The sequence below is a fragment of the Acinonyx jubatus genome, chromosome A1 (genome assembly GCF_027475565.1).
Source record: "Acinonyx jubatus isolate Ajub_Pintada_27869175 chromosome A1, VMU_Ajub_asm_v1.0, whole genome shotgun sequence".
In the NCBI taxonomy this organism is placed as follows: domain Eukaryota; kingdom Metazoa; phylum Chordata; class Mammalia; order Carnivora; family Felidae; genus Acinonyx; species Acinonyx jubatus.
This window is the reverse complement of record NC_069380.1, coordinates 203921184-203936847: the sequence shown is the minus strand read 5'-3', so window position 1 is coordinate 203936847 and position 15664 is coordinate 203921184. Positions and strand designations below refer to the sequence as shown.

General features: G+C 40.5%; 1 protein-coding gene across 1 annotated transcript; it reads left to right on the top strand.

Annotated features, from left to right (window-relative positions):
* Window positions 1-3098: 3098 nt before the first annotated feature.
* Window positions 3099-10097, top strand: LOC106970885 (60S ribosomal protein L27a-like). The gene is given in 5 exon segments (XM_053223420.1): window positions 3099-3219; window positions 4389-4612; window positions 7614-7687; window positions 9203-9531; window positions 9534-10097. Coding segments are annotated over 5 exon segments (861 nt in total). The 3' UTR covers window positions 9647-10097.
* The last annotated feature ends 5567 nt before the right edge of the window (window positions 10098-15664 follow it).

Genomic DNA, 15664 nt, shown 5'->3' with positions numbered 1-15664 from the left:
ACACACACACACACACACACACACAACACCAACAATGACAAAGACCAGAACCACAGACCAGTTTCCTTAATTTCGAGTTATGGCTTGTCATGAAGTGTTCCCTGTCTTCCAGATCTGTGCCGCAGAGAAAAGGAAAAGATGTGTATGATTCTAGTTTTATCACCAAGAGAAGCCCTTTCTGTTCTCTGTGTGAAAACTTCAAGGGTTTGTCATTGCCCACAGAAAATGTACCATCAAGCCCCACAACCTTATGTGACTTTTTAAGGAAGAAGGAAGTTGCTAGTGCCTGTGGTGCACAGCGGCAACATGCTCAGGTTCTCTGTGCAAACCACAGCACTCGGTTTGCTAAGAGTCCTACCACCAGAGGAAATGTGCAAAGAGACTCTCAGCCATCAGCTACCAAAGGGGAAAACAAATATCTCACATGGCACATAGAGAAAGCAACTGCTCTGGGGGTGGGGCACAGGGGTGGGGGGGTTGCCTAGAGCTTCCAGAAAAAGAATGAACAGGTAGCACCCCAGACCCAGGGCAGAGGGAATTCTCCTTCAGCAAGTGAACCCACAAAAGGCTATAACCTTGCTGATCTCACAGGTCAAAAACATACAGCAGATGGATTGCTGTCATAGAGAAATAGAACTGTTTGAAATACCTTCCATCTCCATAAAATTTTGATGTATGTAAATATTTATATCTTGCATGTTTATCATATGCATTTTTGCATGTTATAAGCAACAGGATTTTCTCTCAAAAACTCTATAGTGCAAGCCAAGCAAATCCTCCCTTACTGACATTGTTCACCCCCATATACAGTCATATACAGAAGACATCATTTTGAATGGTTACATCCCTCTGATTTCTAATCTTTGAGTCAGAGAATTAGCCTAAACAAAGTCATCTTTAGAGAACCAGACCTTATTTCTTTAGAGCAAAAAGGAGCAGCACCCTAGCAATACGGTGCACAGATGGAAGATGGCAGAGAGGAGAAAAACCAGGCTCTGAACTGACATTATCTTGGCTTGCTACTGATTTCTATCAGTGAGAGGCAGCACTGATTTTTTCTTTCCAGTGAATTGAGGGGTGGGGAGGGGGAGGAAGAAAGGAATGGAGGGAGGAAGAGAGGGAAAAGAATGAAAGAACGAAGAACAAAAGAAAGAACAAAAGAACGAAAGAACAAAAGAAAGAAAGAAAGAAAGAAAGAAAGAAAGAAAGAAAGAAAGAAAGAAAGAAAGGAAGGAAGGAAGGAAGGAAGGAAGGAAGGAAGGAGGGTGGGAGAGGAAGGAAGAAACTAGCATATCTTCTAAACTATATTATGTAAGATATCATTAAGTATATAGGAGTACAGCTTAGGACTTCACTCCCAAGCAGCTGGAGTCCATACTGAGCCTGCAGACATTCTAGCTCTTATCGTAAGTATTTTAGGAGGTGGGTGAACTATTTTGGGACTGAATCACTTTCCTAAGAACATTCAGTGTACATCAACCAATCCCTCATAGCTCTGCATCACCTGGCTGGTGAGATGGTCTTCTCCTTGCCTAGACAACTGACAGTTTTAGAGCTTGTAGATAAGAGCTTAAAAGACAGCTGAAAAAAGATCATGTGTTAGGAGGACTAGGGGTACATCTAGGACTGGTTGTACTCAACTGGAATTAATAAAGTTAAAAACCAAACTAGAAGCAGCCTATGGCAGATTAAGAAGGGCCAGAAATTCTTTGATACTCTTTCGTTCAAGAGATGGGGTCTCTTTCCCTTCCCCTTCAATCTGGGCTGGCTGGCAACTGCTTGATGAATAGAATGTGGCAGGAATGACACTCTGTGAGCACCAGGCCCTGACTCTAAGAGAACTGGCAGTTTTCACTTCAGTCTCTAGAAGTGCTGAGCTGCCATGTTAGAAGTCTAACTCCTCAGTGGAGAGGTCCTGGGAAGACATGAAGATGGAAAGCAGCCCAGCAGAGCCCCCTCCTTACAGCCATCACCATCCTATGACCCATCGGAGTCTATTTTGGATGTCTATTTTGGATTTCTTCTCTACATCCAGGCACGAGTCTGCAAAGCTTAGATGATTTACCAGGGAGGAGCTCTGGGGGAGCATCAAAGACTCAGAGGAAGGGCAAGTCAGCCTAGGAGGGAAGGAAATGTAGAGTTGGAGTTGGAAGGCACATGAGCCAAGGCAGCCTGAGGTTGCATGACTGTTAAGCAAAAAGCACTCAAATAGCAGAAGTGGGACTCTGGGGGGAAAGACAGAGTGCCAATATTCAAGAAAAATCTCCCTGCTTTGTAAACACTGAGTGTCCTTAGGTAAAGCTCCTCTTGGAACATACTTAAGACACCTGGAGCCTGGCAAATTGGAAGTACAGAGATAAACAAAGAAGTGAATTTAAGAAGACATTCTTGCTGTTGAATGGCTATTTGTTTATTTTCATCAGGTGGCTGCTCACTTTTCCTCCAATTGTACCATATTCCACTTTATGCTCAAATAAGCTCATTTTGGCAAGAGAGTTGCTAAAGGTTCCATGCTTTGCATACTAAAGTTTTGTTTTTGTTTTGTTTTTATACAGAGACTTCAAAACTATTGAGGGGCGCTGGGGTGGCTCAGTCAGTCAAACACTTGACTCTTGATTTCGACTCAGGTCATGATCTTACAGTTCATGAGTTCAAGCCCTGCATCGGGCTCTGCGATGACAATGTGGAGCCTGCTTGGGATTCTTTCTCTCTCCATCTCTCTCTGCCCCTCCCCAGCTTGTGCATGCACACATGCACTCTCTCTCTCAAAACTTAAAAAAAAAAAAAAAAACTATTGAAAAATCTAAGCAGTGGTTCTCCAGAGGAAGTCTGTTGTCAGCCTCCCTGCCACCAGCACCCCTCCACCCAGTCCCCATAGAGAGACAAGAGAGCTACCTCTATTGGGCGAAAAAAAAGAAGTCAAAGACACAAAAATTTCTACCCTTTGTAGTCAACAATAATGTATCTTCTAATGCATATCCTTCCTGCCTCCTGCCCATGCTCTTGGTGGCAAAAAAGGTGTGCACTCTATGCCCAGGATGGCAGATGTGACCTATATTTTCATGTTCTGATGCTCTTTGTGGCTTCCTCTTCCCCCCATGGGGCCCATGATGCCTCTGTTCAAAGCACTTGTTCCAATAGCTTATGGCTTTGTGTCAGGCAAGTCCCTAACTGTTTCGATCATCCTGTCCGTGCAGTCACCCAAACAACAGGAATTAGGTAAGCACATAAACCAACCTAAGAGAGGTCTAGTCTGCTTTGGAGAACAAATGGAAAGTCCTGTAATGATGTACAGCAGCGTTTTGTGTGATTAAAATAATATCAACTAGATGACTAATGACTTGTGGGTTTCTTCTCATTTAGGAGGTCACATGATTCCTCTCTTGGGTCCAAATCTACCACTTCCACTTAGCTTAACTTACAAAAACAAAGGTCTCCAACACTCAACTGTATCATTTTTTTAAGCTATATTCTATAATATCTCCCTCACTCTGCAAACCATGCTATTTTTCACTTAATGCTTTAGCTCTTATTGGTAAGATAAAATAAAAGTTTAAAAATGCGGATGAGGGGCACCTGGGTGACTCAGTCAGTTAAGCATCCAACTACTGATTTCGGCTCAGGTCATGATCTCGTGGTCATAAGTTTGAACCCCGCAGTGGGCTCAGTGCTGGGTGTAGAGCCTGCTTAAGATTCTCTCTCTCTCCCTTTGCCTCTGCCCCTCTCCCGCTCACTCTCTCAAAAAAAAAAAAAAAAAAGGATGAAATTTTGCTTTTATTATTAGTCCTGTTTTGTTACAATGAGCCTGATTTTGACCCTGTGGACACATAACCTGTTTAGATAATAGCGGTGTTTATGTTCATAATACCTTCCCCAAACACACTGACAGCACAAATTTGAAAACCAGAAAGAAAGAAGGAAGAAAGTAAGGAGAGAGTGAGGGGAAGGAGGGACAGAGGAAACGTAGGTATATTTGGCTCATGTTTCTACCTCTTTTACCTAGGATTCCAACTCTACACGTATTCCTTCCTACCTGCCCTTCTATGCTTGAGCTGGTAAAGGACTTGGCTTGTCCTCCGACTAAGAGAAAAATCCTTAGTACCTTCTTTCTCTAAAAACATTAGGACAAACTCCATTAATGAAGTCAGCGCACAGAAGGTGAGGAGTTCTCAGCCAATAAGACTCTTTCAGACCTTCCAGATATGATATGGTCTCTCCATCTTCATTCTGCCAACCAGCTCACAGTTTCTCTACCAGCATCTGCCAGAATCTGCAACTGCCAAGAACAGGAGCAGGCAGCTTTCCGTTTTAGTCAGACATCCAGTCTTGGATGACTGAGCCCTACATCCTAGAACACGTTCCTTCCCTCTAATTGCCTTACTCTTTAGGAAGCTGTGGTAGGCAGAATAAAGATCTCCGCAGAACATCCATGCTCATGTCCACACCCTACTCCCTAGATCCTGTGAATATGCTGGGTTACATGGCAAAGAGGAATTTAAGGTTACAGGTGGAATTAAAGTTGCTAATGAGCTCACCTTTAAAAAGGAAAATCACCCTCCATTATCTGAGTGGGCCCAACATAATCAGAAAGGTTCCTAAAAGTGGAAGAGAGGTACAGAAGAGGAAATCAGAGTGATATAATGTGAAAACAACTCAACCTGCCATTACTGGCTTTGAAAATGGAGAGACCTGCAAGCCAAGGTACATGGACCTGGAAAGCTAGAAAAACAAAGAAGAAGATTCTCCCCTAGAACCTCCACAAAGGAACACAGCATTGCTGACACTTTGATTTTAGTCAGTGAGGTCTGCATCAGACTTCCAATGCACAGAGTTGTAAGATTATAGACTGTGTTGTTTCAAGCCACTAAGTATGTGGTAACTTATTACAGCAGCAATAGAAAACTAATACGGAAACCATTAGTACAAAGCAAGTCTACCCTACTTGGGTAGCCATCCTGCATTCATTCTAGATTCTCAGGTTGAAGCCCAGGCACACAGTTCATCCCACTTGAACATGGGGTTCTAGTCCTCCCAATGTACCCTTCCTGGAGGTTGACATGGGACCACATCTACACTGCTTTTTCCCTCTAGACTTGACTGACTTCTAAAGTTCCCCTCATAATTCTAATGATGCTTATGCAAATTGTTACACTGATCAGCCTGCAGAACATCCTTGTAGATGTGCAAAATGGGCCCAACTTTTCATTCATTCATTGAAGAAATACTTAATGTTGAGCCAAATGATCCCTAAATTTTCTGTAGACTCTTAAGACTCTAAAGAGAAGACTCTAAGACTCTACTCATATAATTGAAAAGATAATAGTTATTACTTCTGAGAGCAAATGTTCAAGCAAATACTGAAGTAAATGCCTTTGCTATTACTTTTATTTTTCTCTCATGTTGGCCTTCTCCAGAAATCTTAGGAAGCGTAGATCAAAAAGCTCTAAGTGGCATATAGGTCATTGCTTTGCCTTTGTAGATACTCACCTTAATATAAAAAGCCCCTTATTTGGTTGAAAGGTAAATGAGTTTCCCAGAGAACCAGCCCTTCATCAGTGGCATAGTGCAGTAGTGGAGGCCCAGACCCCACTTCAGAATGCTCAAGTTCAGAACAACCTGGGATCTGTTTCTCACAAGCTACAGAAGGGGACAAGCTAATTCACTTCTCACTACCTCTGTTTCCCATTTACAAGATGAGTAAAATAATAATATCTACTTTGTAGGATACTTGTCAGGTTAACTCATTAATACATACAAGATGCTTAGAGCACTGCCTGGCATAGGGCCATCCATCACTGTCACACTTTGTTACTCCTTTGGTTCTCTCACTGTCAGGGTTTTGGAAATCCTAATAACTTCTGGCCTTGCCAAAGGCCATGGTTTTCCAAAAAGAAATACAATGGTGTACTTATTCCCAATAGCCATCCAAATATAAAATCCATGTTCGGAAAACTTCTCAATGCTTCTTTTAAGCTGCTAAACTCCCCTTAATTAAGGTTTAAAATAAGTTCCTCCAAAAGTTTCAAAGCATAGGTCACTCATAATTACCTCTCCTAAGTTATTTTACAAAATTCCCAAGGGGAGAAATTCCTCAAAGTATATAAGGCAGTCTATCAGTGTTTAACAAACGGGGATGTATTTTAAAATGTAAATTCTCAGTCCTCATTTGAGATTTAATAAATTGGAATGGAGGCCCATAAATCTGAATATTAATAAAAATATTATATATGGTATATTGTTCTTATGCAAACAAAGTTTAAGAAACATTGCCTTAGCAATCTTTAATTTAGAAGCTACCCCTCATTTTATTATGCTAGATAATTCTGCAGGTAAAGACAACTCTGGAAAAAGGCGAGGCTTAACTGGCTTCTATACCATTCTCTTGTAAGATTTTTTAAAAATAAATCACCCATCTGCTTTCTCAAGGAAGGGAAACAGAAAGACCTCACATACTGGAAAGTGACTTATTAACCCTCATAGCTCAGACACCACTGGATGAATGAGTGTTAAGAACACAATTACACGTGGTTTTCACAGTAGACACTGCATTATGAGAATCTAGATTCTAATATTAGAGTGTCTGAAATGCACTCATTTGTGATAATAACACTGAAAATGCAAGTTGTAGTTGAATGCATTCCTTATTAATTTTCCTTCAGCACATGATATAATTAACTGACAGTCGTCAGCTCTTAAAACAAAAGGAACATTGCCTCAGCATGTTTGTTGTGAAATAAAAGGGTGACGTGTCAAAAATGTGCTAGGAACAGAGGAGTTGACATCATTCACAGCGTGGTGATGAGCTTTCCTTACATACCTCCAAAAAAGGAAAAGAAAACTCATGTTTTGGAAAACAATGCCAAATTTTAACACTTTTCATCTTTATTGTTTTTTTTTACGGTGATAATTAATGTTCAACCTCAAATATTAAAGGAAAATATTTGGGGGCACGTGGTTTCATGTGGCTAACTTTTCACTTTTGGAAAGCGTGAGTGGGAGCCCACCTGCGGCAGCACCCTCTGCTTTCCTCCTTTCAAAGACGTCCAGACTCCTCTCTAGCCTCTGAGGTTAATGCCCGGAAAACTGCATTTTTAACTATCATCACTGGTGATTCCTGCACCCATTAAATTTGAGAACCACTTCTTTGAGAACATATAATGGAAATGAAACTTAGTGATGTATGTTTTCCTTATTTTTGAAGTACTTTAAAATTATCATAATAGTAAACTAATAAACAGAAATTCAGAAAATTAACATGAGATATAATCAAGTCTAAGACTGTGATAAGAATCAATAAATATTTCCCAAATAAATGACTAGAAATAACTAATAACATGAGTAAATACAATTGAGCCAAGGAGTTATGAATTCTTTGACTTTACCAATATCAAAAAGATAAATTATTAAAGCTTTATCATCCGTATTAAACTTGTATTCACAGTCCAAAGTAACCTACGAACTTATGTATCTCAATAATATTCTTCATTTTTTTCTCACTTGTTGGGGGAGGGGAGGATTATTATGTATTCACCAGAAGCAAAAATAAAATGTAAATCACACCAACAAACCTTTGCAATTTTTTTTGTTGTCACATCTTTGTTTTGACTTTTTAGATTTTTCTCGAGGCAAGTGATATTAGTATCCATCTACTTGAGCCCTTCATGGGGCTGCTTGTCTATGGTCAGGGGTGAGTCACTGGCCCCATAACTCATGAGTCCAGTTTAGTGGTCATGCAGGTAGGAACCCCCTGACTAGCAACTGCTCCCACAACACTGGTTTGTCCTAATCTGTTTGAGAAATGACACTTGCTTCCACCTGATGCCAACAGCAGTGCTCTAAGCATCACAGCCTCTAGCACCCAAAAGATGAAATGGGAAATCTACCAAGTCACCCAACTGTATGGATTATGTCCTTACATTATCGCTGTCCTACTTAAAATTATACAAAAATATTTTCAAATTATAGAAAATTTATAACATAGAAAAAAATTACTCATTTTGACATTACCCCATACACTTATCACAATCACATATGAATCTATTTGTAATTATCTTTTCTCACTTAAAAAATAAGTCATATTTTTCATATTTATATTTAAATAGTTGTATAATGTTCTCTCAAACGGACAAACCACAGTTTACCTAAACTATCCTTATTGTTGGGCACTTACATTGTTTCTAAAGTCTTACTATCAGGGCACCTGGGTGGCTCAGTTGGTTAAGCACCCAACTCTGGGTTTTAGCTCAGGTCATGATCTCATGAGTTCAAGACCCACACTGGGCTCCCTGCTGACAGTGCAGAGCCTGCTTTGGAATCTCTCTCTCTCCCTCTCTCTCTCTCTCTCTCTCTCTGCCCCTCCCCTACTTGTCCTGTCTCTCTCTCTCTCAAAATAAATAAACTTAAAAAAAATTTAAGTCTTGCTAGCATAAATCATGTTTTGATGAATATTTGTGGTGTTTTCTGTATTTTGAATTATTACCTTAGGACAGATTCCCAGTTCTGAGATTAATAAAGCAAAAGTATATTATTTTTATTGATTTTTGGAAAAGGTGTAACAGTTTTAAGAGCCCCAACAAAGGTATTATTAGTTTACTTTTTCACAGTATCCTTGTCAAAACTGGATGTACTTCTTTGTTTTTGCTAATTAAATAAAAAGCAGTCCCTTTGCCGATAACTGTGCTCTGCAGCCCTTTGTTGTTTTTTCATCCAACTATATTTACAGTAAAGCTCCTTGAAAACTAGAACTAGGAAAGCTGCAAATGAGCAGAATCTCAATAAAAGAACGGGTATCCAAAACAATTACAACCGGCCAGTGAAGAAGGCTGGGAACATACCAGAATAACTGCAGAAAGAGGGAGACGCAGACTGTGGAAACAGAGTGAGTTCAGTGCCTGGAGTTCTGCAACGGCCAAGTGGCCACGGGGCTGGGGGTTGGAAAGAAAGGCAGAGAACCAACAGTTGTCGAGCTACCTACCATGTGAACTAACATGGATCAGCAACCACGCTAGATACTTCGTAGACAATACGTGATTTCATCCAGGCAACAGTGCTGTACCCTACTGTGCTGGGTTAAATAGCATCCCTCCAAAACTTCTTGTCCACCCAGAAGTTCAGAATGTGACCTTGTTTGCAAATAGCGTCTTTGCAGTTGTAATTAGTTAAGATCAGGCCATACTGGCTCTCTCCTCCGGGCTGCCAACAGGCCATCCAGACTGAGGAAGACCTGGAAACTTCGGGGCCACGTGAGCCACGGACATGGCTGCGTCCGCAAGCACCGGAAGCACCCAGGAGGCCGGGGTCATGCCGGTGGCATGCATCCCCACAGGGTCAACTTTGACAAATACCAGCCAGGTTACTTCAGAAAAGCTGGTGTGAGGCATTACCACATAAAAAGGAACCAGGGCTTCTGCCCAACTGTCAGCCTCAATAAACTGTGGACCTTGGTCAGTGAGCAGTCACAGGAAAAGGCTGCCAAAAACAAGACGGGAGCTGCTCCTATCAGCGATGTGGTGCGATCGGGCTATGACAAAGTTTTGGGAAAGGGAAACTCCCCAAACAGCCTGTCATGGGGAAGGCCAAATTCGTCAGTAGAAGAGCTGAGGAGAAGATTAAGGGTGTGGGAGGAGTCTGTGTCCTGGTAGCTTGAAGCCACATGAAGAGAGGTTCATTAAATACTGACAAGTGCTTAAAAAAAATAAATAAATAAATAAAATCAGGCCACACTGGATTAGAGTGAACCCCAAATCCAATGACTAACGTCCTTATGGAAAGGCCACGTGAAGACACAGAAACAGACCAACACACTTCGGGAAAAACATGTGACAATACAGACAGAGACAACAGTGATGCTGCTGTATGCCAGGGAAACCCAAGGACTGCCAGCAACCGCCAGAAGTTGTGAGGAAGCAAGGAAGGATCTTTCCCTAGAGCCTTCAAAGACAGCATGGTCCCCCAAAACACCTTGGTTTGGACTTCTGGCTCCCAGAATTGTGAGACAATCCATTTCTTTGGTTTTATGGCATCAAGTTTATGATAACTTGTTATGGCAGCCATAGGACACTAACACAACTAGATATTTCATTCTGGATTTACAGATGAAAACGAAGTTCAGAGAGATTTAGTGTCCTCTAAATATACCTCTAAGTGGCAGAACCAGGATTCAAACTAAAGCAGCCTGACTCCAACCTGTGTTCTTTCTTCTACATTTTGCTGCTTCACAGGAACCTTTTGGTTCTAAGTCTGGTTGTGTCACCAGTTTGTTGTGCGGCCTTGAGAAGTTCACATAATCTCTTCTGGCCTTAGTTCACTGTGTGTAAAACAGCTACTGGGGTGGTTGATTTTTTTTTTTTTTAATTAAAAAATTTTTTTAAGTTTATTTTGAGATAGAGCATGCATGCACACACAAGTGGGGAAGGGGCAGAGAGAGAGACAGATTAAGAGAGAGAGAGAGAGAGAGAGAGAGGAAGACAGAGAATCCTAAGTAGGCTCTGTGCTGTCTGCACAGAGCCAGACACAGGGCTCAATCCCACGAACTATGAGGTCATGAACTGAGCTGAAATCAAGAGTCAGACCCTTAACCGACCGAGCCACCAAGGTGCCCCTGGGTTGGTTGATTTCTGAGATCCTTCTTCCTCTACAGCATTCTGCAAGGTAGCTGCCCACCTACAATTCTAATCCTACTAGTACCTCCAGTGAGTGAGGCTCAAGGAACCTGGAGAATCCTTGCCTATGGCTCCACTAAAGGCATCTCCTATACTCAATCCAGGTCCACAACAGGTTTATATGAAGGAACCTACAAGAAAGAAAGAAGCCTTGAGATCCTTAACACCACGGAGTTTGAGTCAAGAACCTGCTGGTATTAGAGGCCAAGCTGTATCTTATTCAAGAAACAGCTTAAGATAAAAGTCACCACGCTCAGAGCAGAACACTCTGCAACCAACTCTGTTCTTTCATACCCCTGACTTCAGTGACAGGTTTTGCCAATACAATGCCATTTCTGGATTAGGCTTCATAGCACATTCCCATGCTCTAGAATTATAAACACTTCATACTAGATTTACTATCTGTCTCCAAACTGTAAGGAAAGGTCATTATGAATGGTTTCAAATCCTCTGAACCAAACTATTTAGTGTATCTCTCTCTTTTCAATGAGAACCAAAATCATAGCAATAACAGTTTTGAATTACAGAATGTCTGTTGTATACCAGTGAATGAGCCCTACACATCCAGCATCTCATTCAACCCTCAGAACTCCAACACTATAGTTGCTGTTTTTATTCTCATTTTTTCTGGGATGGATCTGAAGACTAAGAAGCTCAAGGCTATTTAGTCATTTAACTAAACTTCTCTTTATACCAGGCACAAGGGCTAAAAAGAACAAGGACATAGACATTAAGTAACACTTTTGATTAAATATGTACCCACAAAAAAAATCTGGAAAGATGTGTCACAAAATGTTCAGGGCTATAGGACTTGCATAAACGGTGACTTTCATTTTCTACTTTGTTCTTCCATATTTCTACCATGGATATCACTTACATCTATAATCATAAAAAACACTGTTTTAAAGACAGAATCTCTGCCTTCGAGGGATTTATAGTGACGGGAAGCAGAGAGTATCAACAGCTTGCTCAGACTAACTGCAGCTCATAAGTGATGAAACAAATTCTAACCTAGGGCTGTCAGAATTCCAAATTCTAGTTTATCTTTCCTACCCTATACTACCTCTAGTGACATATTCATTTGCCTTGAGGTCTATTTATATTTACTTTGCTTTGTTGAAATTATGTTATAGACTTCATGGGGCAATGGCAACAGTGCCGTCTGAAAGATGTGCCTTTGTGGCCTCACTCAAGGTTGTTGGTGGCCCTCCCTCCTTTGCTTCTCCACCCACAGATCTTTGTACCCAAGGAAATGCAGAGGTGGTGCCTGTGAGCATTTTATCTGATATCCTGGCACCCTAAAGAGGTATTTCAGATGCAGTTAAGAGCTTCTAAAACATTCATCACACAAATTATATTTTACCTGCCCTATCACTTAAATCTGAAATACACAACATATTCCTTAATGATAACCATGCCATCCTAAAACTAGTTGGTGAAAGAAAAGTTCAAAAGAGCTCCAAACTCTTTCTCCATATCTAATTTATTCATCTGCAAAAAAGTTTTCAGTGAGAACCTCTCAATCTGTCCTTCTCAAATGCCCACTGAGCCATGGGATTTGAGTTTTGATATATGTCTGCCCATGACTGATTTAATTTCTAGTCCTACAGCAATAGTCTCCTGGGGATAATTAGAATTATTTTGATTTTTCTAACTTTATTAATGTTTTTGTCTCCGTTCTTATAATTAGGTTAGGGATCGTGGCCAATATGGCTGCATTCCTGACAGTTGTTGTAGTTCTGAGCACAGAGTGAGTAATGAATAAACACTGACCAACAGATTAAGTTATTATTGCAATTAGGCTTAAGGGATTTTTTTAATCTCAAAAACAATAAAAGATAATTATTTTCTTCCTATAAACCATACAATGATTAACTCTTCATCTTACAGCTGTGCAGCTAGAAATTCTCCCAAATTCCCTGCTTTACCTTTCTGATATTTTCCCTGTCCTTCCTTTACTTGGAATTCTGAACTGCTTAGTGGAAAAAGCAATAGTAGCATAAACATGATGCAGAGTCCATTTTAGACTATTGTGTTTCCCTGTCCTCAAAAAGCTCTATCTTTCTCTATTCAATGCAGTTTCTGTATAAAATATCACTTGCCATTGAAAGCCTGTGTCAATTAGGGTCACTGTCCTCAAAACTGAGATGCGATGCAGGAGTCTAACAAAAGCACATACAGCTTAGAACAGACGTCACGGAGCAAAGTGAACTCACATCAAGACACCACAGCATGGCTCCCCCTGTGCAGTGAGGACCTGCTTATTTGTTTTCCTTTCTTAATCACAAAAAGTATGTTCCCAAAGGGAAAGGAGATGAGACACAGTGAGAAATGGGGAGAGTGGGGAACAGAATGGGGTAGCAAGAGAGAGACCATTGCCTGTGACAAACACCTGATTCAGGATGTGATTGAACTCGCCATGGAAATATCTCATGATGAAAATTGAACTCACTTATTTTCAGGGTGGTGGAAAGATCTGCACCACCCTGCCCTGGGCTGTGGCCTAAGCACACAATGCAGAGAGCTGAATTTTTCTGTGGAAGGTCTGAGAAAGATATGTGAGGAAAAAGAAAAAAATTTGAGATAAAGCACCCATTCAGGTGCCAAGTGGTGCCCATCCATGGGGGTTCCACCACACAGCCCAGGAGGCAGGCTCCTGGAGGAATCAACTCATTCTGCAGTCAGGAGACAAAAAGAGGAAAAAAGAAAAGAGTAAAAGGAAAGAGAAATATAAGAAAGAAAAATGGGATATTGAATTCATTCACAAAATGGAGCTTTTTTTCCCCTCATCCATGATTAAAGGGTAAAGAGATCTACAAATGGTGAAGAGATCTGGTTTTCTTTTTTTTTTTAATTTTTTTTTAACATTTATTTATTTTTGAGACAGAGAGAGACAGAGCATGAACAGAGGAGGGGCAGAGAGAGAGGGAGACATAGAATCTGAAACAGGCTCCAGGCTCTGAGCTGTCAGCACAGAGCCCGACGCAGGGCTCGAACCCAGGGACCACGAGATCATGACCTGAGCCGAAGTTGGCCGCTTAACCGACCGAGCCACCCAGGCGCCCCTGGTTTTCTGATCTAAGTATGATGTCAGAGGGGCAGTACACCCCCAGGAATATCTAGCTGGAACCCATGAAAAAGGTTTCGTCTCTTTCAATAAGGAATGTTTTCAGGTTATTGTTTCCATTTATAAACCGAATTATTTGAAATGTTATGTACCTTAAATGAGGGAGAGAACTCATAGCCTTGAGGAGAAAAGATGAAATGTTATTGGTTAAGACCAATGATAAATACAAACTGAGATCCATTCTAAAGCAGCTATTTATTTATTATTATTTTTTTAATATGAAATTTATTGTCAGATTGGTTTCCATACAACACCCAGTGCTCATCCCAACAGGTACCCTCCTCAATACCCATCACCCACCCTCCCCTCCCTCCCACCCCCCATGAAACCCTCAGTTTGTTCTCAGTTTTTAAGTCTCTTATGTTTTGGGTCCCTCCTTCTCTAACCTTTTTTTTTTTCCTTCCCCTCCCCCATGCTTTAAATCACAGGCATTTTCAAAGGCAAGCAGTACACTGAGGCACACTTATATGGTTATAAAACATGTATTTTCACTTTTATAGAATAAATGTGTTTGGCAAATCTGACACAAAACAAAACATTATGGGACAATTCTATTTTCCCAGAGACTTGTATATTTAAATACCACATTTAACATTTCACATTTTAAAATGTCTTTTAGTGAACTCAGTTAAAAATGATGCTAAAAAGAGATTTAGGTGACAGCATCTAAAAATCAAAGTCTAAAACAGGAACATACCCACAGGCAGCCACAACCTTCCCTACCCATACCCAACCTGTTCCTTTCATTTGCAGGTTTTCTCTGATTTAGCTCCTTTTCCTTGGCCTCATACTTCTTGTTGTTTTGTTTGTTTTTAATTCTTAAAATCTGCTATATTTTAACTCTTGACAAGCCATGTTTTTTTTAAAGTGTATTTATTTTGAGAGAGACAGAGTGAGTGGAGGAGGGGCAGAGTGAGAGGGGGACAGAGGATCTGAAATGGGCTCTGCACTAACAGCAGACAGCCCAATGCAGGACTCGAACTCATGAGCACCAAGATCATGACCTGAGCCGAAGTCGGATGCTCAACCAACTGAGCCACTTAAGGTGCCCATTTGCCTCACACTTCTAACCTTCATCTTTCCCTACAAATCCCTTCATACTACCCTCAGTTCATAAAATCTGCCCAGACTTGGGAATCTCAATAGTGAGTCTTGTCTGGAGCACCCTATGTAATATAGATTATATTTATATGTTATATATAATATGTTGTATTTATACAGTATTATATTTATATATAATTATATATGATATACAATGCCACCCCAGTAGTGGGGTCTGCTTCCCAAAACAGCATATTCTAAAACCCATTTAAGCTTCCAAATTACGTAAAATAAGATAACTATCTGATGTATCATATATAAAGTGTAAAATTTTTCCATGGTTGGAATTTCTTTAACAGAAACAGTAACAGGTAGCTTTCACCGAATACTTAAATTATGTCAGGCCGATTCCTATGTATTATTTCACTTAATTCTCACACAACCCCATAAGGGGGATACTCCTCCTGTGCCTCACTTGCAGTTATTCAAAGGCCCCTGTAGTTAAGTATCTAATTAGTCATCACAGAGATGAATTTCGAACCCAGTCAGCCATCCCCTGGACTCCTTGTCTGATTCACTGCACTATAGCACTGAATAACTAACAAATTCCTTATACTACTACAAAGTCTGACCTCAGAAAGTAGGTACATAACAAGCAAATAAACTAAGAATAATTATTTTCTTGGCGTTTCAATTATACCCCCATCTTCCCCCCTATTAATTATGAACAATTGGGTTAATATACTACTTCACAACTGCCCAATTATTCCTTTTCCAAGTTCCAGTCAAAAGTAAATATTACAAATTTGCAGCTCTGGAATCCTGGGGTTTTTAT